A 23,884-nucleotide genomic window follows, 5' to 3' on the forward strand; every position below is an offset into this window, starting at 1 on the left:
AGAGTTTCTCTCTCATAGTTCCAGATTCATCTCCGATCATCTTTCACATTCACTCTGATCTATTTCACCCTTTGTATTTCTTGTGTTGTATTGTACCGATCTGCTGATGTTGTTGGTGAGATCTCAACTGTGAGATCAAGCTTTGTAGATCAGGTTGTTTCTTTCTGTATTTGTTCATATTTGTCTTGTATTCATATAGATCAACTGATTGAATCAGTTGATCTGGACATTTGTTCATATAGATCTTACATTTAGTAAGATCTTTGGGTATTGGGGGGTGTTTTCTGGTTTGGGTGAATAATAAGATTTTGGTCACGGTTTTGTCGCTATTGCTTTGTTCTTGTTCTGTGTGTTTGATACCATAAGTTTCTACATGGTATCAGAGCTAAATAAGCTCTTGATTGATAGTTCTTCCGCTGTTTCATATCTCTTGTTGTGTTTTCTTGTAGGTTGTCTTAGGGTTTCTGATCTTAAGAAACCCTAGTTGGTTGATCTTGGGCGTGATATCAAATTAGGGTTTGTGAAACCCTAATCGGAGGTTGTGCTTGGTTCCATTCTTGGAGTCTGTGAGAAGACTGTGTTGGTCTCTGAAACCCTAGAAGGATTCAGAGCAAACCAACCAGTGTTTGTTCATTGCTGTTGGTGACTGATTTGTAACCCTAGAAGGTTACGGTCTTCATCTTGTGTGAAGACTTTGCACCCTCTGTGAGATCTCTCCTTTTCTGTAGTTAGTTTACTGCTTTTATTGGTTGATTAGTTGAAGTCGGGGTAGTGAGGACCGGCACCTTGTTTGTTCTTTGATTGTTATTTCTTGTTTGGTTGTGCTCCTGTGATACGCTTGTCCAGGCACCTTTAGAGTGACGAACCTGGAATCTGGCCTCTGTCACAGTTAGCTTTTTTGGTTGATTGTTTTGTGTCTTTCTTGTTATTGATTGGTTGTTGCTGTTTGTTGTGTATTGTTTGTTGATCATGGGAGATACTAGTACTTCTGCTACCATGATTAGTAAGCTTGATATTGGAGACCCTTTGTACCTTCACCCTAGTGACTCTAGTACCCTAACCATTGTCAGTATAAAGTTAAAAGGAACTGAAAATTACCCTGTCTGGTCTAACGCTATGAGGCTTGCTTTAGAAGCAAAAAATAAGTATGGGTTTATTGATGGTAAATGTATAAAACCAAAAGATGATCAGGTCTTAGCAAATCAGTGGGATAGGTGTAATTCAGTTGTGATTACTTGGTTACTAAACTCTATTTCTGAGGAGTTATTTCTGGGGCAAGTTTTTTCTAAACTTGCCTCAGAAGTCTGGACTGATTTGAGAGAGTCATTTAATAAGGTGGATGGTTCTGTTGTGTATGATTTGTATAAAAGAATAAATGGTATTTCTCAAAATGGAAGCACTGTTGCTGAATACTATAACAAGCTGACAACCATGTGGAAGCAGTTTGATGCAATGGTGCAACTTCCTACATGTTCTTGTCAGGCTGCTAAAGATTACAATGATTTTTCCACTCTTATTAAACTAATGCAGTTTCTTATGGGGCTTGATGATGTTTATCAGCCTGTAAGAACAAACTTGTTAACAAGAGAACCATTCCCTTCAGTTAAGGTTGCTTTTTCTATAGTGTCCAGAGAGGAGTCTCATAGGCTGGCCTCAAATGGATCTAAAGGTCAAAATGTGTCGTTTGTTACTAAGTCAAATCAGTCATTTGATTCTAGGAAAAAGAATATTAGAGGTCCTAATCCTAACCTAAAATGTTCTCATTGTAATATGTTTGGTCATACGGTTGACCGGTGTTATTAGGTTATTGGATATCCACCTGGTTTTAGGAAAAGACCAGGTGGGCAGTCTTATAGATCTAATGTGTCTAATAATAATAAAAGTAATTCTACTGTTGGGTCTTCAAATTCTGTTGGTACTGTTATGCCTTTCACTTCTGAGCAGATTTCTAAGTTGTTGAGTCTTGTTGGAGAAAGTTCTGGTGGTGAACAGGCTAAATCCAATATGGGAGGTGAGTCTTCTGTAACTTGTAGCTTTGCTACAGGTTTTGTTAGTTGTTCTAGTTCTGCTATGTTTGAGTTTGAGTATAATTGGATTGTTGATTCTGGTGCTAATCAACACATGGTCAAGTCTGATAAAGGCATGTTTGATTGGGTGGATGTGTCTGATTATAATCTGAAAGTAAGTCATCCAAATGGAACTAATGTTAAAGTGTGTAAAATTGGTAAAATAAAACTTGTTAATAATGTCATTCTTGAAGATGTGTTTTATGTTCCTGGTTATAGTGTAAATTTGCTGTCAGTCTTTAAATTAGCTAAAGATAATAAGATAGGAGTCTTGTTTGATGAAAATCATTATTTGCTTCAGGATTTGAGATCCAAGAAGGTCCTGGTGACTGGTAGTCAGGACAATGGCTTATACTTTGTTGGGAAACATGGTAATTCTGTTAATGTTTGTTTGAATAGTGTGTTTAAGTCAAGTTTGTGGCATAGTAGGCTTGGCCACCCATCTGATCAGGTTCTAGCTGTTTTAAAAGGGTGTCTAGATGTTAAAACATTAGATCATGGTCCATGTGAAGTTTGCCATAAGGCAAAACAAGTGAGGGTTCCATTTCCTTTAAGTGATCATAAAACAAAAGAAATAGGTGACTTAGTTCACTTAGATGTATGGGGTCCATACAGAGTGTCTAGTAATGAAGGGTTTAAATATTTTCTAACTGTGGTTGACGATTATTCACGAACTGTATGGTGTTATTTACTGAAAAATAAAACGGAAGTTTTTGAAAATATAACTGATTTTTATGAACTTCTCTTAACTCAGTTTAAAAAAAAGAGTAAAGATTTTCAGGAGTGATAATGGAACCGAGTTTGTAAATAATCAAATGAGTAGTTTTTTAAGAAGGAAAGGTGTTTTACATCAGACAACCTGTGCTTACACACCACAGCAAAATGGTGTGGTTGAGCGTAAGCATAGGCATCTACTTAATATAGCTAGAGCCTTGATGTTTCAGGGTGGTTTACCGCTGAGTTTTTGGTCTGATTGTGTTCTGACTGCTGTTTACCTGATTAACAGGTTACCCTCTTCTGTGTTGTTAGGTAAAAGTCCTTATGAGATAGTCTTTGGTTTTAAACCCTCTTTAATGCATCTTAGAAACTTCGGGTGTTTGTGTTTTAGCACTGTGTTAAATGAAACAGACAAGTTTACTTATCATGCTGATAAGTGTGTATTGATTGGGTATTCTAATGTTAAGAAAGGGTATAAATTGTGGAGTCTAGATAATAAGAAGGTCTTATTTTCTAGAGATGTTAAGTTTTATGAGGATGTTTACCCTTTCAAGAGTAAACATGTTGGTAATTCAGAATTTATTGATAAAAACCTAAATCATATAACCTTTTTTGACTGCTATGATAATGAAACACCTGAAGTTTCACAAATGCCCGATGATGAAGAGGGTAATAATGGCTCTCATGGTAGTTCCAGTGATGATCAGCAGCCATTAGGACCCTCCACATCTACCATAACCAGTGTTGCTGATCAACCTCAGCAAGTTCCAACTGGTTATGAAGGAAGTAGTGAAACTGGGTTTTATGGCGAGGCAGAGGACAGTGGAACACCAAGTGATGAGACCAACCTATCTGAGGGTGCTGGTCTTGGTCTTAGAAAGTCTACTAGGACTTCAGTTGTTCCAAAAAGGTTTGAGGACTATGTGTTAAGTGGAACTGCTAAGTATAGTATAGATAAAACTGTGAATTATGCTTGTTTGTCTAAAGAAAATTTTAGTTTTGTTAGTTTGTTGAATAAAACTCTTGAGCCTACTTGTTATAATGAGGCTGCTAAAGACCCTAGGTGGGTCGAGGCAATGAATAAGGAAATGGAGGCCTTATTCAGAAACAATACCTGGACACTTGTTGATTTACCCCCTAGTAGAAAACCCATTGGCTGTAAATGGGTTTATAAGGTCAAGTACAAGTCTAGTGGAGAAATAGAAAGGTTCAAAGCTAGACTTGTGGCCAAGGGGTTTAATCAAAGGGAAGGTTTGGATTTTGGGGAAACATTTTCACCCGTAGTGAAAATGGTAACTGTGAGATGTATAATTGCTCTTGCTGTTCAAAATGATTGGCCCATGTTTCAGCTTGACATTAATAATGCCTTCTTGTATGGCACTATTAATGAAGATGTGTATATGTGTTTGCCTGAGGGTTATTATTCTCCTGATGAGACAAGAGTGTGTAAACTGGTTAAGTCGTTGTATGGGCTGAAACAGGCCCCTAGGAAATGGAATGAAAGGTTAAATAGTGTGCTTGTTGACTATGGATTTGTGCAAAGCAAGTGTGATCATTCTATGTATGTTTTGGCTAAACAAAAGGTGTTTGTTATTCTTTTAGTTTATGTGGACGACATTGTTGTTACTGGAAACAGTGTTGATGAAGTTAGTAAAATTAAGGGTATTTTGAATTCAAACTTTCAAATTAAAGATTTGGGTAAACTGAAATATTTCTTAGGCATTGAGGTCTTATATAATGAATCTGGTGTGTGCTTGAATCAGAGAAAATATTGCTTGGAACTTTTGAGTGCATTTGGTTATTTGGCATGCAAACCTATTAACACACCAATTGAACAAAGTTATGTGGTAACTGCTAAGGTATCTAAGAGTCAAAGTGTTTTGAAAAATGTCACTGGTTTTCAAAAATTAATAGGGAAACTAATCTATCTCTCCTTGACTCGTCCGGATATCAGTTATGCTGTGCAATTTCTGAGTCAGTTTATGCACAGTCCAACTGATGTTCATTTGCAAATCGCCTTAAGGTTGTTAAGGTATCTCAAATCTGGTCCTGGTTGTGGTTTGCTGTTCAAAAGGAGTGATAGACTAGATCTTGTTGGTTATGTGGACTCGGACTGGGCAAAATGTTTGTCCACTAGAAAATCTGTGACTGGTTATTGTGTCTATCTTGGCAGTTCTCTTGTTTCTTGGAAAAGCAAGAAACAGAGCACTGTTTCAAGGTCTACAGGTGAAGCCGAGTATCGAGCTATGTGCTCGGCAACTTGTGAGATAATGTGGTTGCTGAATTTGTTGAGGGAAGTGGGTGTTAATTGTGGTTTGCCAGTTAAATTATATTGTGACAGTAAGGCTGCTATGTCTATAGCAGCCAACCCTGTTTTCCATGAAAAAACTAAACACTTTGAGATTGATCTTCACTTTCTAAGAGAAAAGGTAAGTTCAGGGGTTATTGAAACTGTTAAAGTTGACTCTGAGAGTCAACCAGCAGATGGTTTTACCAAAGGGTTAAGTGTTGTGCAACATAAGAAGTTTTGTGAAAAGTTAGGAATTGTTAATTGGTTTTCATATTTGAATGAAGAGGGGATGTTAAAAGAATGAGAGTTATATTCATTTTGTTCATTCAAATATTCAGTTATATATTTCTAACCGATTGATAAAGTGGTTATGACAGGTTGTTGTTCTTAAAGGGCCTTGTTGTAACTATTGGAAGTTTATGGTATGTTGGAAGATAGTTCAAGGGTGCAGACTGTAACTTCAGATATTTTTGATATATATTGAGAGTTTCTCTCTCATAGTTCCAGATTCATCTCCGATCATCTTTCACATTCACTCTGATCTATTTCACCCTTTGTATTTCTTGTGTTGTATTGTACCGATCTGCTGATGTTGTTGGTGAGATCTCAACTGTGAGATCAAGCTTTGTAGATCAGGTTGTTTCTTTCTGTATTTGTTCATATTTGTCTTGTATTCATATAGATCAACTGATTGAATCAGTTGATCTGGACATTTGTTCATATAGATCTTACATTTAGTAAGATCTTTGGGTATTGGGGGGTGTTTTCTGGTTTGGGTGAATAATAAGATTTTGGTCACGGTTTTGTCGCTATTGCTTTGTTCTTGTTCTGTGTGTTTGATACCATAAGTTTCTACATTTTACATATAATAAACATCTAAAACTTTGAGTTTTTTGTAAACTAAAAAAACATCTATTATATCTAGTGAAATATGGATTTGAGTTATAATTATTTGGTGTTTTTTACTTGACCCGACCTATGTTGATATACCCATATTTTGGCCCTATAAAAAATTTATGTATTCGTCATCGCATGAAACACAACTAATAATAGCTTTGGAAAGTTTCACCCGTTCAAATCGAACCACAAACATTCCTAATATATTTGGACAGTTGAGGGTAGTCTTATTTGATACGGTGCTTAGTCTTATTTGATACGGTGCTATATTACATATCAACCTAACACATCCTGTCACATGTCAGTAAGTAGGACTCGAATGTCATTTAGTCATAACTTGTGAAGGGGCGTTTCTGTAATTCTGTAAACATGAGGGTTATAATCAGAATTAGTTGGTTAGTCGTTAGGAGAGAATTCGTTATATACTGTTTGAGTTAGTTATAACTGATTCTCTCGTAATTTCTTATCGGAACACATTTTTATCTCTTGCATATCGGCTGCCATTGTGTGGAATCATATTAGTTCTTGGCGTAAAATCCCAAGCATTTTCGCATTCTCTCTGCAAGATTTGTTTGTGATGTTCAAGAGCCTCAACGTGACGGAGAGGAAAAAAGACGCGGTTCAAGGTATTATCATGGTTATGTGTTGGAGTTTATGACGCGCTAGGAATAATATGAGATTTTCGAACACTCCCATTAGAATTGAGAGCATTATTAGTGAAGTTAAGGCGTTAAGTTTCTTTTGGTTTTCGTGTAGATCCAAGTTTAAAGGGATAGGATGGGAGGATTGGTGTTCTTTTGTAAATATGTAATGTAGTTTCGGTTGTGCGTTGGCCCGATTTGGGTCGGCGAGTGTTTCTAATGTAATTTACCTTTCAAAAAAAAAAAAAAAAGTCGTTTGGCCTGCTACACAGCTAGTTTCAATTCACATCCACATCTACAAATACTTTAAAAATATTTTCTAAATTAAATACTTCATGATTGTAGCTGGTGAGCAGTTGTTGGTGAGGTGAGACTTGGCCCATCTTCTAACAAATGGAATAATATATCCTCTAATGAAATTACTGGAGAGGAATATATCATTAAAATAGTTTTTGTCCTCTTTTCAAAACTCAAAAGTCATCCAACAAGTTGGTTCAATAACATAATGTTTTGAGTGGTATATATAATACCATCCATAACCAACTAAGGTTCACCAATTAACAAACATCATTTGGTTCAATCATGGGCTCTTACAATATGTCCGAAGAAGAGGAAGGGCTACTCAAAACGAATCAAATAGTTGGGGGAATGATTCTTCCTATGGCCATAAAAACCGCTATCGAACTCGATCTCTTTGAGACCATGGCGAAGACTCCCGGGGGCCGCTTCTCTTGTTTTGATCTCGCTTCTAGTCTCCCTAGACAAACCCACGAAACGCCGGTGTTAATTGAACGGATTCTTCGGTTTCTCGCTGGCCACTCGATTCTCACATCAACTGTGGTAAAGGATGAACATGGAGTTTCTAAGAACATGTATGGCATGACAAAGGTGTCGAATTATTATGTTCGAAAACAAGATGGAACGTCTCATGCTTCAACACTTCTCCTTATCTACGATAAAGTATTTGTTGATTGTTGGTTAGTTATCTATATTTACATCTTATTTCTAGCTTTCTTACATGTTGAATCCTGGACAAGATGACATGAGATTCTAGTAATATGTCACACTTGTTTTCATTTATAAATAGTTAATGGCGTTAAATATGACTTAATAGAGTTAAGCTATTACCATAGCAATATGGTTTTAGTTACAGATAACTTTATTTTAATGGTCAAACATCTTTGGTAAATTTGTCAGGGACAAAACAAAAACATTTTATTAATTGATAGCAAATATTATCTAGACTCATAATGAGTGAAGCCACTCATGACTACTCAAGATCTGTTTTGTTAAAACTCGAATCTAGTGACTTTAAACGAGTTCAAGCTTAAATTTCAGCTCTATACGAAGGACTGTGACACAAGAAAGCCTATTATTTATTTAATATAATGTGGATGTGATGTGATGTGAAGTAGTATAATTTGATGTAGGGGTTGTTTGGCAACATCTGAATGATTAAGTGCTGAACCAGTAAGAGGTCTGAACCATTAAGTGTTGAACCAGTAACAGGTCTGAACCATTAAGAGCCTGTATAATGCTTAACCGTTCAAAGGCAAATGTCAGACCAATTCAGATTAGATGTCTTAACCATTCAGACTCTGTATAAATCTTAACCATTCAGAGGCAAATGTTTGAACCATTCAGACATCTGATCGTGAAACAAACGGTCTGAACCATTAAGTGCTGAACCAGTAAGATGTCTGAACCCTTAAGAGCCTCATTAAGAGGTAAACAAACGGCCCCGTAATATAATATACTGTAAAGTAATAACAACGATATAATTTAATGTAATGTAACATAGCGTTTGAGTCGTCCCAGAGAATCTTTGAGAATCCAGAGTCCCTAATCGAGTAGAAATTTTTTCCATGGATTGTAATAGGTTTAGTATACTTGCTAACTTTTGAATTATTTAATAGGTTTCTTTAGAGCCATTTTAATAAATAGTTTACACATTTAACCCTTTATCAATGAAAAAGTTTTAAAAGTTATCTTATTTATTTATTTGGGGCAGGTATCATCTAAAAGATGCAATTATTGAGGGAGGGGTTCCATTTGACAAGGCTCATGGGATGAATGCATTTGAGTATCCTGCAAAAGACAATAGATTCAATAATGTATTCAACAAGTGCATGTATGACAACACAACAATTGTGATGAAGATGATTCTTGAAAAGTACAAGGGATTTGAAGGAGTCAAAGAATTGACTGATGTGGGTGGTGGTTTAGGTGCTAACCTTGAGCTTATTGTTTCTAAGTACCCTAATATTAAGGGGATCAACTTTGACCTACCCCATGTCATTAAGGATGCACCTCCTTGCCCAGGTATATATTCAATTTCATAGACCACGGTTTAAGAAATGACATGTCAAACCAACTAGATTAAGTGGGTTGGATCGACCAGTTTTACCGGTTTGAAGGTTTGAACCGATTTTCCAAACTGACAATAATTAAGACTTTAAGTCAATGATAATTACTTGATGTTCTTGGCTAGGTGTGGAGCATGTCGGAGGAGATATGTTCCAAAGTGTTCCTAAAGGAGATGTTATTTTCATGAAGGTTTGTACATCAAGCTCTTTAACATAAATAATAATGTTTTTAGTTAAATAACCACAATTGTTTTTCATCTGCTTTTAGTGGATACTTCATGACTGGGGTGACAATTATTGCATCAAGCTTTTAAAGAACTGTTGGGCGGCATTGCCAGAGCATGGTAAGGTGGTGGTAGTTGAAGCGATCATTCCCGACCCTGAAAGTGGTATCACTTGTAGTGATGAAGTTTCTAAAACCGCTATGGGCAGTGATATAGTAATGTTGATTGCTAACCCTGGTGGCAAAGAGCGTACTGCAAAAGAATACAACGTCTTGGCCAAAGAGGCAGGTTTCGCTTCTATGGAAATTGTTTGTGAGATCTCTACTTTTTGGATCATGGAATTCTACAAGAATATTTAACTTATAAGTTGAATGTAATTGCCTTGTAACGAGGATCCAAAGTTAAAGGACTTGATATTTCATTTCGTTTTATATGAAAATAAACGTGAAAGTGATTTGTTATGATGCATTTCTCTAATTATAACCTAGGTATCATTCTCTATAAATCGAGATTGTTTGGTAAGATTGATTACAAGAACTTACAATAAGGCTACAGGGTGTGGTATAAAGTACCTAAGGGCTTTATCACGTCACCTCACCGCCACGTCACACAGGGGGGTTTAAAGCCGCTTCCTTTAACTTGCATGCAATGATAGACCATCCGTTTTTTCAAGTATCCTCGACGGCTAGGCAATGATAGACCATCTCTTTTTTAACACACTGAAAGTCCGCTCGATATATTTTCTTGCTGACTCTTGTTTCTTCTTGTAATACATTCTTTTCTCGTCATCTGGACACGAAAGGGTTTTCACAAACGTCGCCCACTCCGGATAAATACCGTCTGTGAGATAGTACCCATACTTATACTCCACGTCGTACGCATGCCAAATTCATAAATCTTGAGACGCGACCGCTTGTAATATTAGGGTAGAACATCGTTCGTCACCACGATAGTGTTACCCTTTCCAAGCAGTTGGACATGTCGCCCACTCTCAGTGCGTGCAATCAAAACTACCCAACATCCCAGGAAACCCATGTATCCACTGATAGGCCTTGTGTAAAAGTGGAACGTCGGAAGCGGTTGGCATCCTCAAATATCGCCTCCCATACAGAAAAATAACACTTAATAAAATAATAATAATAATAATAATAATAATAATAATAATAATAATAATAATAATAATAATAGCAATAACAATAACAATAACAATAATAATAACAATACTAATAATAAAAATACCTTCACAGAAATTTTCAAGACAATCACGACAACTTCTGGCCGACATCCTTAAATATTAATCTCACGCATCACTCGCTGTGCCGTACACTAGTTGCCTAATTGCGACAATACACTTTTGTATTCCAGGGAAACCAATTTTGCGACTAACACTTTCTCTTTGTGTGAAAAAAGGGAATTCAGCCGCAAGATTATTAGAAATTTTTAGGAAAAGATGACGACTCATACGAAACCTACGCCTAAATTGTTCATCATCGTATAACGGATTTTCACAAAAATGATCTTGCATTAAACGTTCATGAGCACCTAACCGATCTCTTTCAAGAGGCAGTTGTCTGGTACGCGATGTAGACGATTGATCTTCTTCTCGCAAAAAAATTATCGTCTCCTACGTTACTGATAATCATATCATCAAGAAAACCGTCGGATAAAAAGCTCGACGAATCGGATGACATTCTTAAAAATGATTGGAGAGAATTTAAGTGATTTTTTTTTGTGATTGGTGTGTGTTTTAGCTTGTGATTGGTGTGTGTTTTAGTTTGTGATAGGTTTGTAAATATATTAGAATTAAAAAAAAACTTTTTTTAATTAAATTGACCGTTTGGCAGCGGTCATCTTTGGCCACTTTCCTGGAATTTGCCAAAAAAACGTCCGTTAGCACCATGGCGAAGAGCCTTTAGCGCCCCCCCCCCCCCCCTCTTAGCTCCGACGGGATGGTGGTTGGCGCCCCGGAACGCCATAAATGTTGAGGTGACGGGATCAGTGGCGGAGCCAACAATTTTTTCCTATGGTGTCGTTTTTTTCTCGATATCAGGGTTTGTAATAACTCGGAGTCCAAATTTTTAGATCGGGTCGAGTCGAATTACATAATAAAAATCAATATCATAATAAAAGTGGCATGTCATTGAAATAACACAAAATGAAAATACAAAGTCATTTATAATATATTTAATAAAATACATTTTATAGTTGCTCGCTACGTGTTTTCATGTTTTGAAAACGATTCATAACGTCTTCAATTGCAACTTTCGCAAAGAACTCTTTTTCAATATAACAAATGCAAGCATGAGTCAAATACTCATCACTGATCCGATTTCGTAAATCCGTCTTCACATGCTTCATAGCAGAAAAACAACGGTTGCCTCATACACATTAGCAATTCAGTGGTTATCTCATTAAAACGGTTGCCAATCTCTTGGATTTGCATATCTAACACCGTAAAGCTTACTATATAAAAAATACCTAATTGGGCTTAATTTTTAAACTATAAATATGTTTATTATGTAGAACGTTTAGAAAAAAAAATAAAAAAGTGTCTCTCGAAAAAAGCAATAGTGTCGCTCGTAAAAACACAATGGTGTCGCTCGAATTTTTTCTATTATAGAATACATATAAAGCTCAAATTTGAATGTTGTCGGCCGACACCGTTGCCAAGTATGTGGCTCCGCCACTGGACGGGATGGCGTTAAGCCACACCCTGTGACCTAAGTGTGCTAATGTGTCATTAACATGGGAAATCTAAAAATACCTATAGTGAAAACTATAAATGGAGATGAAACCACCGTTATATGCTTTAACATGTTCCTTCAAGATAGTGAATTGTCGATACAAATTGAAACTAAATAGTTACAACAATATCCATGTTTGATGTTAAACAAAACTTCTGGTCTTCTGAAATGACCCAATAGAGATAACTGTTAGACCAAAAGAACATGAATAGAGAGAGTTGCTCTTGAGTGGGCTTCATTTTCATTGCATGAGTTTTTGCTTCATCAAAACAATTGAGCCCAAAACAACACCCCCCCCCTCCAAGCCCAAGTTGATTCAGATTTCTTCAAAAGCTACCCCTTTTTCTTTTATCATTTTTGTGTTAGCATTCTGAAATAACCAAGATCGTAGATGCTTTTCTGTGATAAGAGATCTTGTTCACGAATGCTGTTTATAGATCTATAACTACAAAGGTTGCATTGCATTTATTACGATTTAAACTAATTCTGGAAATCGATATTAACTTCAACCGAAATCAAAACCGGAGTGTCATGGGTTAATCTACTTTTTTAACCAATTGGTTTTTTGTTAATTGGAAAGGTTTATTCGGTTAGATTGTTATTTTTCCGTTTGGTTCAGTTCGGTTAATAACCAAACCAAACTTGGGTTAAAGAATTTTCCTTAGAAATACATGAAATGGATACATAAATACATAAAATGGAATATATAACATGAAATACATGTAATGGAGGTATAAAAGCTAGTAATGTATGAATATATAAATGATTCGGTTCGGTTATATTTAGTTTTTCAAGGGTAAGAAAACGATAAACGAGTTTTTGTTTATTTGATTTTCGGTCAGTTCGGTTATTGGTTGATTTCGGTTTGATTTCTTATGCTTTCGATTCGGTTCCGGCTAACGGTACGTTGTTGCTTACCAATAGACACGGTTAATCACTTAACATGTCAAGTAGTTTAATTAAAAAACGACGACAATATTATATTGGAAAAATTACAAGTTTTGTCCTTTATCTTAATACCACTTATCAGGCGGTGTCATTTTCGACGAATTTTGACAGGTTTTGCCCTTTATAGTGAATATTGTTGCACGTCTTGTCCTTTAGCCCTAACCCAATTAGATATTTTTGTTAAAACTGATCATGTGCAAGGCGCACGAGGGCATTCTTGTAATTTCACCTTAAAGGACTAAATATGTAAATAACTTAAATTCTCAAACATTTTAAATAAATAAAAATGTTATCTCTCTATCACTTACACCACCATCACCACCACCGCCATCTCCCACCACCACATCTCGGTGTTTCCTCATCGACAAACACGATATTTTATGTTCGTGTTCGTTTGTTAAGGAAATAAACTTGTCGTGTTCGTTTGTGTTTGTTTGTTAATGTTAGACGACGAACGAAAACGAACATTGATGAATACAAATGGAAATAAACAAACACAAACATGCGTTCATGAATAGATCATATAGACACTAACATTTATTAAATATTTTATTTGTCGGGATCTTGTAATATGTAAATAATATATTAAAACAAAACACCAATGAACTATCAAACACAAACGAACACGTTACCGAACGTTCGCGAACATAAATGAATGAACGCGATCTTTGTTCATGTTTGTTCATTTAACTAAACGAACGAAATTTCTTGTTCATGTTCGTTTGTTTAATAAACGAACGAACACAAACGAAATTCACGTCGAACGGTTCAAGAACTGTTCGCCGAACGTTTGGTTCATTTACAGCCCTAGCTATATGAAGAACCAAAATCATTGTTCTAATAACTGCAGAAAGAAAAACGTTTAGGTTATCCGATGCGAATAATTGTTAGCTTTGATTTACAAGGTTTGAAAAGGTACAATATTTGATTATTGCATATAGAATGATTGTTGAGGTTATTATCTCTTTGGAGCAAGTGGTGAGGAGGTCCCTTTACAAATTGCTTTCCAAGAATCCACATGACTCAGCAAGCAGCTCTACAAATTGGGGTCCAAAACTAAGTAAAAAATTCTGGTGCCTTCAAAAAATTATATATATTTTTGCTAACTTACAACCCTTAGAGAACGTAACTAAAACCAAACATCACGATAGAAATTTATTTTCTTTGAGTGATAGTAAATTTAAATGGAACTCAAGAAACATATAAACAAACCTCTAAGCTTTGAGAGCAGTTTTCACCATTTTTTATCTTGTGCATTATAGCCACCTCACCATGATTTAAAAAAAAATATTAATTAAAACCCATTTCTTGAAAACTCTTTATCTTTTTAAGCATACAAATCACCTTGTAGAAGCCCTATTCGTTTAAAATGACAAGCTCTATTCATATAAATAAAACCAGATTGAAGAAGTTCTATTATTCAAGCTATAAAAAGCATCTAATTGAGCTATTTTCTACTACAAAAGCATCTAAGTGAACCCTTTCTATTGATTATAAGCTAAGAGTTCTATTCAATTAAACTAAACTAGATTAACTGTCATGTTAAATCTCAGTCTCCACTAACTAACACTTTCATTTGATAGGTCTCATTCATGATGCTTTAGTTAAGAAAGAATTGGTTTAATTAACGTCATACCATAGGTAATGAGACCTCCGTAACAAGTTTTGATAATACTCCAGCTAGAAAAGCATATTGAGCATCTATTGTGTCCACAAGATCCACCTTTAAACCTTCCACCTAGATAATTAACAAATATCACAAAAAGATTATCCATACTCAAAAGATTATGTTGGCATATATATACAGACTAATAAATTTCAAAAAATGTCTCTTTGGCAAAGCATCGAACACCTCCCGGCGTGCTTTTATCATATGCACAAAATCCATCATACATATAAATCAAAGTGTTACCAATATACAAATCCATTCCATCTAATCTCACACCAAATAAAAGTAAGAAAAAATGGCATGTTAAGCACATAAAACCCACTCAATTAGGAGCTCCAATAATCAAAATACATTGGCATTTCAAGCACGTACCTATAAGTGAATGGTTGGCCGAGACTTCAAATCAATTATATTTACTATCTTCGGTCTACCGTCAAATCTCCAATGAACTTTGTTTCTCCAATTCGGCCGTTCTTCTTTTAATGTTAATCCTAACATGGAGTACATATAAATATATTCGAGGGCCCGAGAAATTAGAGAGTGTAAGCCGCCCTGAGCATCATATGCTCCTTTTTTTTTATTTTGTGTGGTGGTTGTAACTTCTAAATATTCCAGAAAGGCAATTCAAGGGATATGGGATGGGGAAGAAGCGGGAGATTGATAAATTTTGGATGAATTTTGGAAAAGATGAAATTTTGAGGGGGGGGGGGGGGGGAGAAGCCGAGCCTTGGCACATTGACAGCCAAAAACGAGCTCGAGTTTTAAGTTTTACTAACGAGCCTCCAAGGTTCGAATCGAGCCAACCTCGATCTCGTGCTTCAGAAAGTCGTAATGAGCCTAGCTCGATTAAGGTAAGGCTCGGGCTCGTTTGCACCCCTAGTCGCCAACAAGAAATATCATGTTTGTCTCCTCTAACACGACCATTAGTGCTTGCAGGGGATAGAGACGTTGGTGCATAATGATTGGAGCCAGGTGGCATGATGGTTGTCCTTGTTGTCGAGTTTCTTACCAGTTGTGGGTGGAGATCATGGATCAGTGATCGGAAAAACCTGATTGGTTCCACGCCACTTTCCTTTTATACTTCTTGTCTCCGGCACGATTGTCCATCGTGGGAGTTGTCTGGTCAGGTCTTGGCGCATGCTGATTGGGCACAACCCTTGCCATCTATACTATTGTACTTGTCTTAGTTGTCACTGCGCTGCATGCGCCGGTCTGGGCCTACGTATATGCTCTTGTCAAGGCTAATTATAATTTTGTTAAGCCTGGGTATGATTCTTTGCGCGCATATCTTAGAATGCCTTACACATAATTTGAGACCATACCACCTCATAATCTTAGTAATATTATTAGTTATAATTCAATTCGTCTCATTTATTCTTAATATGCTAAATTTTGAACTCAAACTTGATTTGTAAAAAGCATACAACAAATATCAAATAACATACGAAAATATGAGTGTTACGTGTATAAAAAAAGTATATTTATACAACTTTATGATATATAAATGTTACAAAATATAGTGCATAAAGGTATATAAATTGTGAGTGTTAATAAACTTACAAGTTTAATTGTGAGTAGCCACATTTTAATAGGATTGTCTAATCAATTACTAACAAAGGGTAAATACTGATCCTTATTGACCATCGTTGACCAATATTGAAAACGGTTGACATAAAGGAACATAATAATAAGTCACGGAATCACAGTGTCGCTGTGTGTGGGAAAGTTTAAACGAGTGGGAGTAGGGATGGGCATTTGGTGCTGGGTAACGGTACCGAATCGTACCATACCAGGTATATTCGGTACCGGTAGCCACTTTCTCTGTTTTTTGGTACCGGTACTATACCGGTGTATTTGGTACCGGTACTGGTACCCATTTTTTTCGTTTTTCGATACCGAACAGGTACCATGTTCATCCCTAGGTGGGAGTTAGGGTTTTTTGAGAGTATGTATGTGGGGGCTTAGCGGGAGAATATGAGAGATCAGGTTAAATTAATTGAGATTAGGTTTATGTATTAGATTAATTGAGGAATTTAAAAATTTTGGAAATATAACATGACATTGCTAAAAATATGACACAAAAAAGAGTGTGATAATGTTTTATTTTATGATGCTAAAAAGATGAGGTGTGTCATAAATTTATTAAATTCTATAAACCTATGACATTTTACTCTTGACACACGCTTTCGAATGTCATAAAATGTGTGTGTGTCATTATTCGCGTGTCAAGATAGATCTTGTTTTTTTAATGACGCTAAAAAGATGACACACAAAAAAGATTGTGATAAATTTATTGAATTTTGAAAACCATAACATTTTTTCCTCGACACACACTTTCGAATGTCATAAAATGGGTGTGTGTCATTGTTCGCGTGTCAAGATTCGTGTATTTTCTAGCAGTTTAGTTTATCATCGTACCATTTTATTATACCAAATAAATACTTTATTTTGAATACAACTTCGTTTTTAGCAAAACTTATAACGGAATATCTAAGGATAAAATCAAGTATAACTACGTATTTAAGTTTTTAGAAAAAAATTATAAACGTAATTATTAAATAAGTATCAAATTAATCGATAAATTAATATATGTTCTAAAACAGAAAAGATAATTACTAAAAAAGAGTAAAGGATATATATGGTTTTAAAAAAGGAAAAAAAATAAAAATATGTTATTAAAATTAAATATAATAATAAACTATTATATTAGATTACATAAAAAATAATAAAAAGCTATATATAATTATAAAAATAAAGCTACTATTCACAACTTCGTTTTTAAGAAAACTTATTATAACGGAATACCGAAGGAAAAAAATCAAACACAACTACGTATTTAAACTTTTAGAAAAAAGTTATAAACGTAAATTATTAAAGAAGTGTCAAAATTAATCAATCGATAAATTAATATCAATCGATAAATTAATTATTAAATAAGTATCAAAATAATCGATAAATTAATATATATTCTAAAAAAAGAAAAGATAATTATTAAAAAAATGGTAAAGGAAATATATGGTTATAAAAATGGAAAAAAAATATTTATTAAAATTAAATATAATAATTAACTATTATAATATATTAAATAAAAAAATAATAAAAAGTTGTATGTAAGTTTAAAAATAAAGTTACTATTCACAACTTCGTTTTTAACAAAACTTAATGGAATACTGAAGGAAAAAATCAAACACAACTACGTACTTAAACTTTTAGAAAAAATTTATAAACATAAATTATTAAAGAAGTATCAAATTAATCAATCCATAAATTAATATATGTTTTAAAAAAAGAAAAAAATAATTATTAAAAAATAGTAAAGGAAATATATGGTTTAAAAAAATAAAAAATATATATAAAAATATGTTATTAAAAGTAAATATAATAATAAACTATTATAGTATATTAAATAAAAAAATAATAAAAAGTTATATATTATTATAAAAATAAAATTATTATCTATCGCCATTTATCAACAATATATATAATAATGTAATAGTACCTTCTACATTAGTTGGAGAAAACCCTATATAACCACTAGTTGGACAAAACCCTATATAACCACCTGTCATGGGCTCACGCCCCTGATTATTTAGATTTTTGGGCGAGGTTGAATTTTTTTTTTTGAAACGTGTACTTCATTAATGAAACTGCCTACCCCAAACGAGCCGACAAAAAAAACAACACAGGGAAAATTACATATTTACAAAAGAGCACCACTCCCCCAATCAATCCCTTTGCTTTTAGATCTATTCGGGAACCATAAAAACCTAAAGCCTTGACTTCGCTCATAATGCTATCTATCTTAACCGGAGTGTTAGAAAATTTAAGCTTGTTTCTAGCACGCTATAAATTCCAACAAACGATCATAATGATATCTTGAACCGCTTCCTTCTTTTTCTCCGAAACACTTAGATCCGCATGAATTCCGAGAAGATCCGTGATCGAAAAAGCAAAAAAGTTAGGAATTTTGCACCATGATAACACACCATTCCAAACGATAGAAGCCACGCTGCAGGATATAAACAATTGTTTCAAAGTCTCTTCATCCGTACCGCATAGCGGGCACGAATGAAGGTTGGGCGAGATTGAATGAAGGTTAAAAGGTGGAGGGCGTGGGTTGGGTAAAGGGGAAGGGTTAATGGGCTTATTTCCATCAATCAATCAAATACGTTTTTAGATTTTAATATTATTACAGTGGATGCAATGAAAAAAAAAAAAAGTAAGTAGAAGTGAATGTTGATTATGTAACAGTTAAACAAAATGAAACTATAATGCATAGCTATGTGAAATGCTACAAAAACTACACAAAATTTCATATGTTCGATTTTTCATTTATGATTTATCACATGAAACATAAAGGGTACACTTTTCATGTAAAATATAAGATTTTCTACTTTAAAATTATTCGAATCCTGATATTTTTTAAAAGAAACTTGGCACTTGTCAAGATAAAGATAAAACATACAATCCTATTACACATAAAGATAAACTTGACAATCCTACTAATGAGTATTTTAAACTAATTTTTCTAAGCATTGCCAATGTTGTCCGGTTTTAATGGTTGGGTTTTTTTTTATTATTATTTTTTAAACTGCAAACCAAACCGACTAACCTGATTCGAGCGTTTATAAGCCAGTTGATCATAAACTTTTAAAAAATTTGGCCATGAACACGACTGATAACCATCATGTTTCATCGGTTTACCATAAACAACCTTTCCCCGCAAATAAATTATTACGAGTTAACTCAACTGACACGATGCTATATTATATAAATCAACCTAACACGTCTATTTTTTAGGTGGTTTATAATAAGTCATTTGAAGGCTGTTATAAAGCTAGTTTCAATTCACAAGCACCTCTAAAAATTCCTTAAAACATGTTCCCAATTTAATACTTGGTAATTATGGAAGAGGAATTGGTGAGACTTGACCCATTTGCCCATCATCTAGTTACAGATTTATTAGGCTATGGGGTATGAGATGGTGGTTTGGGTTATGAATTGCCATGTACGACTATGGAACCACCGTTACACTGCCCCCTGTGCAAACCATGGTGGTTCGCATAGTTTAATCTATGTCAACCATGACCCTCTTTCAATTAATTAGAGGATTTCGATTGGTTGGGGAGGGAAATGGATGATAATGAGGGTCATAGTCCACACCATAGAAGGTAGTGGAATAGGTTGGTGAATGAGGGTGAAGTGATATGACGTTGACGTGAAGGATGGTGGTGATCATTTGGGTCATGACCACACCAGATGGTCTTACTATTTAATTATATTATAATTATAATTATAATTATAATTATAATTATAATTATATAAAAAATAAACTTATAAATAGTGTAGAGTTCATTTTGTCAACTACATTGAAAATTTTTCGAATTAAATTTGGAAAACTCTGGAAATGTTGGCCAAATGTCGCGGGCTAAACAAACACCAAATGGGGAAGGAGATAAGTCTTAGAAACATCACATGTTGAAGAAGGTGGTGGAGGCGATACACGAAAACAAGAATAACTGGGACTTCCTCCCAATAAAAAAAGTCAAAGTGCGGTGTGTAATAACATTGTGAAATCTTTTTCAAGAACGATAATTGACGGTACCCCATTGCGTAACATTTTTAAAAGTGTGGTCGGTAATGGTAGTAACACTTTGTTTTGGTTGGACCCTTGGCTATTTAATGAAACCCTTAAAAGATATTTACCCTAATATTTTCAATCTTGAGTCTAACAAAAAGTGTAGTGTTAACAACAGGTTAAGTAGCAATGGAGATGGATCTATCGGGACAAATTGGACGAAAACAAGAATAACTGGGACTTCCTCCCAATAAAAAAAGTCAAAGTGCGGTGTGTAATAACATTGTGAAATCTTTTTCAAGAACGATAATTGACGGTACCCCATTGCGTAACATTTTTAAAAGTGTGGTCGGTAATGGTAGTAACACTTTGTTTTGGTTGGACCCTTGGCTATTTAATGAAACCCTTAAAAGATATTTACCCTAATATTTTCAATCTTGAGTCTAACAAAAAGTGTAGTGTTAACAACAGGTTAAGTAGCAATGGAGATGGATCTATCGGGACAAATTGGAGCTCGAGGATCGGACATGGAAGTTTTATAGTGATATCGGAATTAAATTGGCTTATGAGAGCCTTGAGGGTGCCACTTTTGAAGATAGGGAAGACAAATGGACATGGATTGGAGTGGGTTCGGAAGAGTTTTCGGTTGGACTTGTGAGAAGAGCCTTAAATAAAGGAGTAGACCATAGCGGAAATTATGTGATTATGTGGTGTTGGTGCACTTGTGTCTGTACTTTGTCTGTATTCGGTCTGTATGTAAACAATGTCCTAAGTTGGTCTGTAAGTTGACCAAGTCAACTATCCTCCTAGTTTGACTTGGCAAATAAGTTGTATGTTTGTCTGTATCGAAGGATAGCCTCGAAGGATACTGTTGATCCTTCGAGGTGCTCGAAAGATATGCTTCGAATGTTAGACCTCGAAGGATCATCCTTCGAGGTCTCAGCTAATCCTTCGAGTGACTTGTCCTCGATAGATGATCCTTCGGACCATCTATCGGATCCTTCGGGATAGACAACATGGGCTGGGTATAAATACCCATGCATTGTGTTGTGTTTCACTTAGATGCACATAGACAGAAAGTTAGAGAGAGTTCTGTCCGAAACACACACACATCCACTTTGAGAGTTTGCAAACTGATTGTAAACATTGTGCTTGTAACCGGAACCTTCATACGTATTAATACAGTAGTGTTAATCGGTGAATCTTGTGTGTTTGTGTTTGTACTTGCTTCATCTCGGTTTGCCTACTAGCTTGGATTCCGCACTTGCTAGTGGGTTAGTATAACAAGGTTTAGGTTCGTAATCCTCCGCGAAAAGGGACCTACAAGTGGTATCAGAGCCTGGCTCTTTACCTTGTTTAAAACCGGGTTGTTCAAGTTCTTGGTGTGTTTGAACACTTGGTTTAGCACCCGTTTTTGGTGGTTTTCTTGCTTGTTTAAACTGAAAAACGGTTTCTAAACCTTCGGGAGTGTTCAAGGTTGGGTTGGGTAACTTGAAAACTTGTTTTTAAGAGACTTTGATTTTTCCGGCCATTTTCCGTTCATAATTCCGGCGACTGGTTGTGGATAAGGTGTTGTCCATTTTGGGAAAACTTTTCAAAGTTTGGTGAAAAGTTGGGTCTGCACATACCTTCTGCCGAAAGTTGTGCACCAACCCATCACCTTTCTCACCTACCCGTCAACTTTGTGTCAGTGTGTCAGAAAGTTCCGAAAGATATCCTTCGACTTCGAAAGATCATCTTTCGATCAGAGACAGCTCGAAAGATTAGCATCCTTCGAGTAATCTTTCGAAGTCTAAGAATTATCCTTCGTGTGTGGAATCTTTTCGAAAGATAGTAGTCCGAAAGATAAGGATTCATCTCGAAAGATAAGGATCTTTCATTGTGAATCTTTCGAGATCAGTATTCGAAAGATAAAGATCTTTCGAACTGTGAATCTTTCGTGATAATTGGTCGAAAGATAAGGATCTTTCATTGTGAATCTTTCGAAGACTTTGCTCGAAACTCAACAGTAATCTTTCGATCACTGTTGATCATTCGAACTAGTCTTGATCTTTCGAACAGGCTTTTATCTTTCAATTCTTGTCTGTTTAAACTTAACAGTTTGTGTTTGTGAAGGATCTCAATTAATATTTGATCAAAATGAGCTGTACAAGTCCATGAGATTGGAGTTTGGACTCACGAACCAATCAAGAGTTAGTGACTGCTGCAGATTGGGCAAAGAGTATGATTCCACAGCCATCAATCAGTCCAAGTCAATGGGCTTTGGTATCCAATCAAAGTCAAAGTCTTCAGAACCTTCTGATTAGTGAGAGTGAAACTGGCAGCAACAATCGTCCACCTAAGTTGAACCATATGAACGATTTTCCATCATGGAAAAACCGTTTTCACACATATGTTCAAGGGCAAAGCACTGATCTTTGGACGTGTTTCATCAATGCGTTCAATACTAATCTTGAAACTGCTGCGTCAACTTCAGAGGGTTATGCCAATATGCTTGAAAATGACAAGAAGGCTTATGAATTGGAGAAAAAGGCCTTTGCCACACTTACTCAAGCACTCAACAAAGACATCTACCATCAGTTCTCATATTGCAAGTCCACGAAAGCATTGTGGGATGCCTTAGTTGCTAGAGGAGAAGGCAATGCAGCTGCTCGAAAATCTCGGCATGATTTGTTGAAGAAAGAGTTTGAGTCCTTTCAGTTTTTGGAGAACGAGACTCTGAATGATATGATCACACGTTTCTATCACTTGATTAGTGAGATGTGTGCTTATGGAGTTGTCTCTACTCAACAAGACATGGTGAGTAGATTTGCTGACGCCTTACCTCCAAAGTGGAGTTCTTTCATTGAACTGTTGAAGCATACTGGAACTCTAGATCAAGTCAACATCTATGAGTTCATTCAAAAGCTGGAACATAAAAATGATGAAGAAATTAGGAAAGCAAGGCGTGCTCCAGCTCCTCAGAATACAGAAATGTATCTTCCAGGATTCGATGTTTTGGCAAGATCCGCTGCAGCTCAGCAACAGCAACCTAAGCTGCAGACTGCATTTGTGTCCAATACAAGTTCAAGTTCCTTTCCATTTCCTCAATCAACAGCTGCTCCACCACAACCTCAATTCGATCCGAGGTCCTACATTCCTGTTCCAACACAGCCACAACCACAACCTCAACAACAACAACAGCAAGCTCACTATACAAGCAATCCTCAACCTCAACCCCAAAGTCATCACACAATCCGAGTCGACAACTCAAATCTTTCACACCTTAGCATTGAAGTTGCTAAGGAACATATGGAAATTATCAACACCATGGTCAGTGCATACTGTGGTTTGGTAGCAGGTCAGCTTGGAAACATCAACATGACCAATGAAGATTATGATCAGATCGACAAGGAAGAAATGGAGTTGATGGATATTAAATGGGCTTTTGCTAGTGCGGTTAGAAGGGCAAAAGATTTCATGGCACGAACTGGAAGAACTTCGTTGGAAGGAAAGAAAAACACGAAGTATGGGTTTGATATTAATGCCGTCACGTGCTTTAACTGTGGCGAGAAAGGGCACTTTAAACGTGAGTGCACTCGACCAACAAAACACGGCAATCACAACCCTTTCAGAAACCAGACGAATGTGAATGCCCAACAAGAAAACCGTGAAAGGAGGATGGTGGCAGTGAATAACAATCAGGGACAGCCTGGAACTACCAATCACAATCGGGCTTTGGCTGTTCAAGCTGATGAAGGATGT

At 35.7% G+C, this 23,884-nt stretch overlaps 1 protein-coding gene across 4 annotated transcripts; it reads left to right on the top strand.

Moving 5' to 3' along the window:
- The first annotated feature begins 1,887 nt into the window (after nucleotides 1-1,887).
- LOC110883924 (caffeic acid 3-O-methyltransferase) lies at nucleotides 1,888-9,665 on the top strand. 4 transcript variants are annotated; one of them, XM_035979071.1, is made up of 7 exons: nucleotides 1,888-2,011; nucleotides 2,368-2,437; nucleotides 5,451-6,596; nucleotides 7,219-7,588; nucleotides 8,623-8,933; nucleotides 9,103-9,167; nucleotides 9,246-9,665. In XM_035979071.1, the coding sequence occupies exons 3-7, from the start codon at nucleotides 6,548-6,550 to the stop codon at nucleotides 9,558-9,560; spliced, it is 1,110 nt and encodes a 369-aa protein (XP_035834964.1). In that variant the 5' UTR covers nucleotides 1,888-2,011; nucleotides 2,368-2,437; nucleotides 5,451-6,547; the 3' UTR covers nucleotides 9,561-9,665. The 4 variants fall into 4 exon arrangements, with proteins under 4 accessions (XP_035834964.1, XP_035834962.1, XP_021987277.1 ...); XM_022131585.2 differs by lacking the exons at nucleotides 1,888-2,011; nucleotides 2,368-2,437 and having other exon boundaries at nucleotides 5,439-6,596; nucleotides 6,957-7,588; XM_035979070.1 differs by lacking the exons at nucleotides 1,888-2,011; nucleotides 2,368-2,437 and having other exon boundaries at nucleotides 5,439-6,596.
- Nucleotides 9,666-23,884: the final 14,219 nt, after the last annotated feature.

Source organism: Helianthus annuus, chromosome 10 (genome assembly GCF_002127325.2).
Source record: "Helianthus annuus cultivar XRQ/B chromosome 10, HanXRQr2.0-SUNRISE, whole genome shotgun sequence".
In the NCBI taxonomy this organism is placed as follows: Eukaryota; Viridiplantae; Streptophyta; class Magnoliopsida; order Asterales; family Asteraceae; genus Helianthus; species Helianthus annuus.

Excerpts from the sequence above, each read along its gene's own strand:
- LOC110883924 (XM_035979069.1), top strand. The coding sequence starts at position 3,140 with ATGCATCTTAGAAACTTCGGGTGTTTGTGTTTTAGCACTGTGTTAAAT.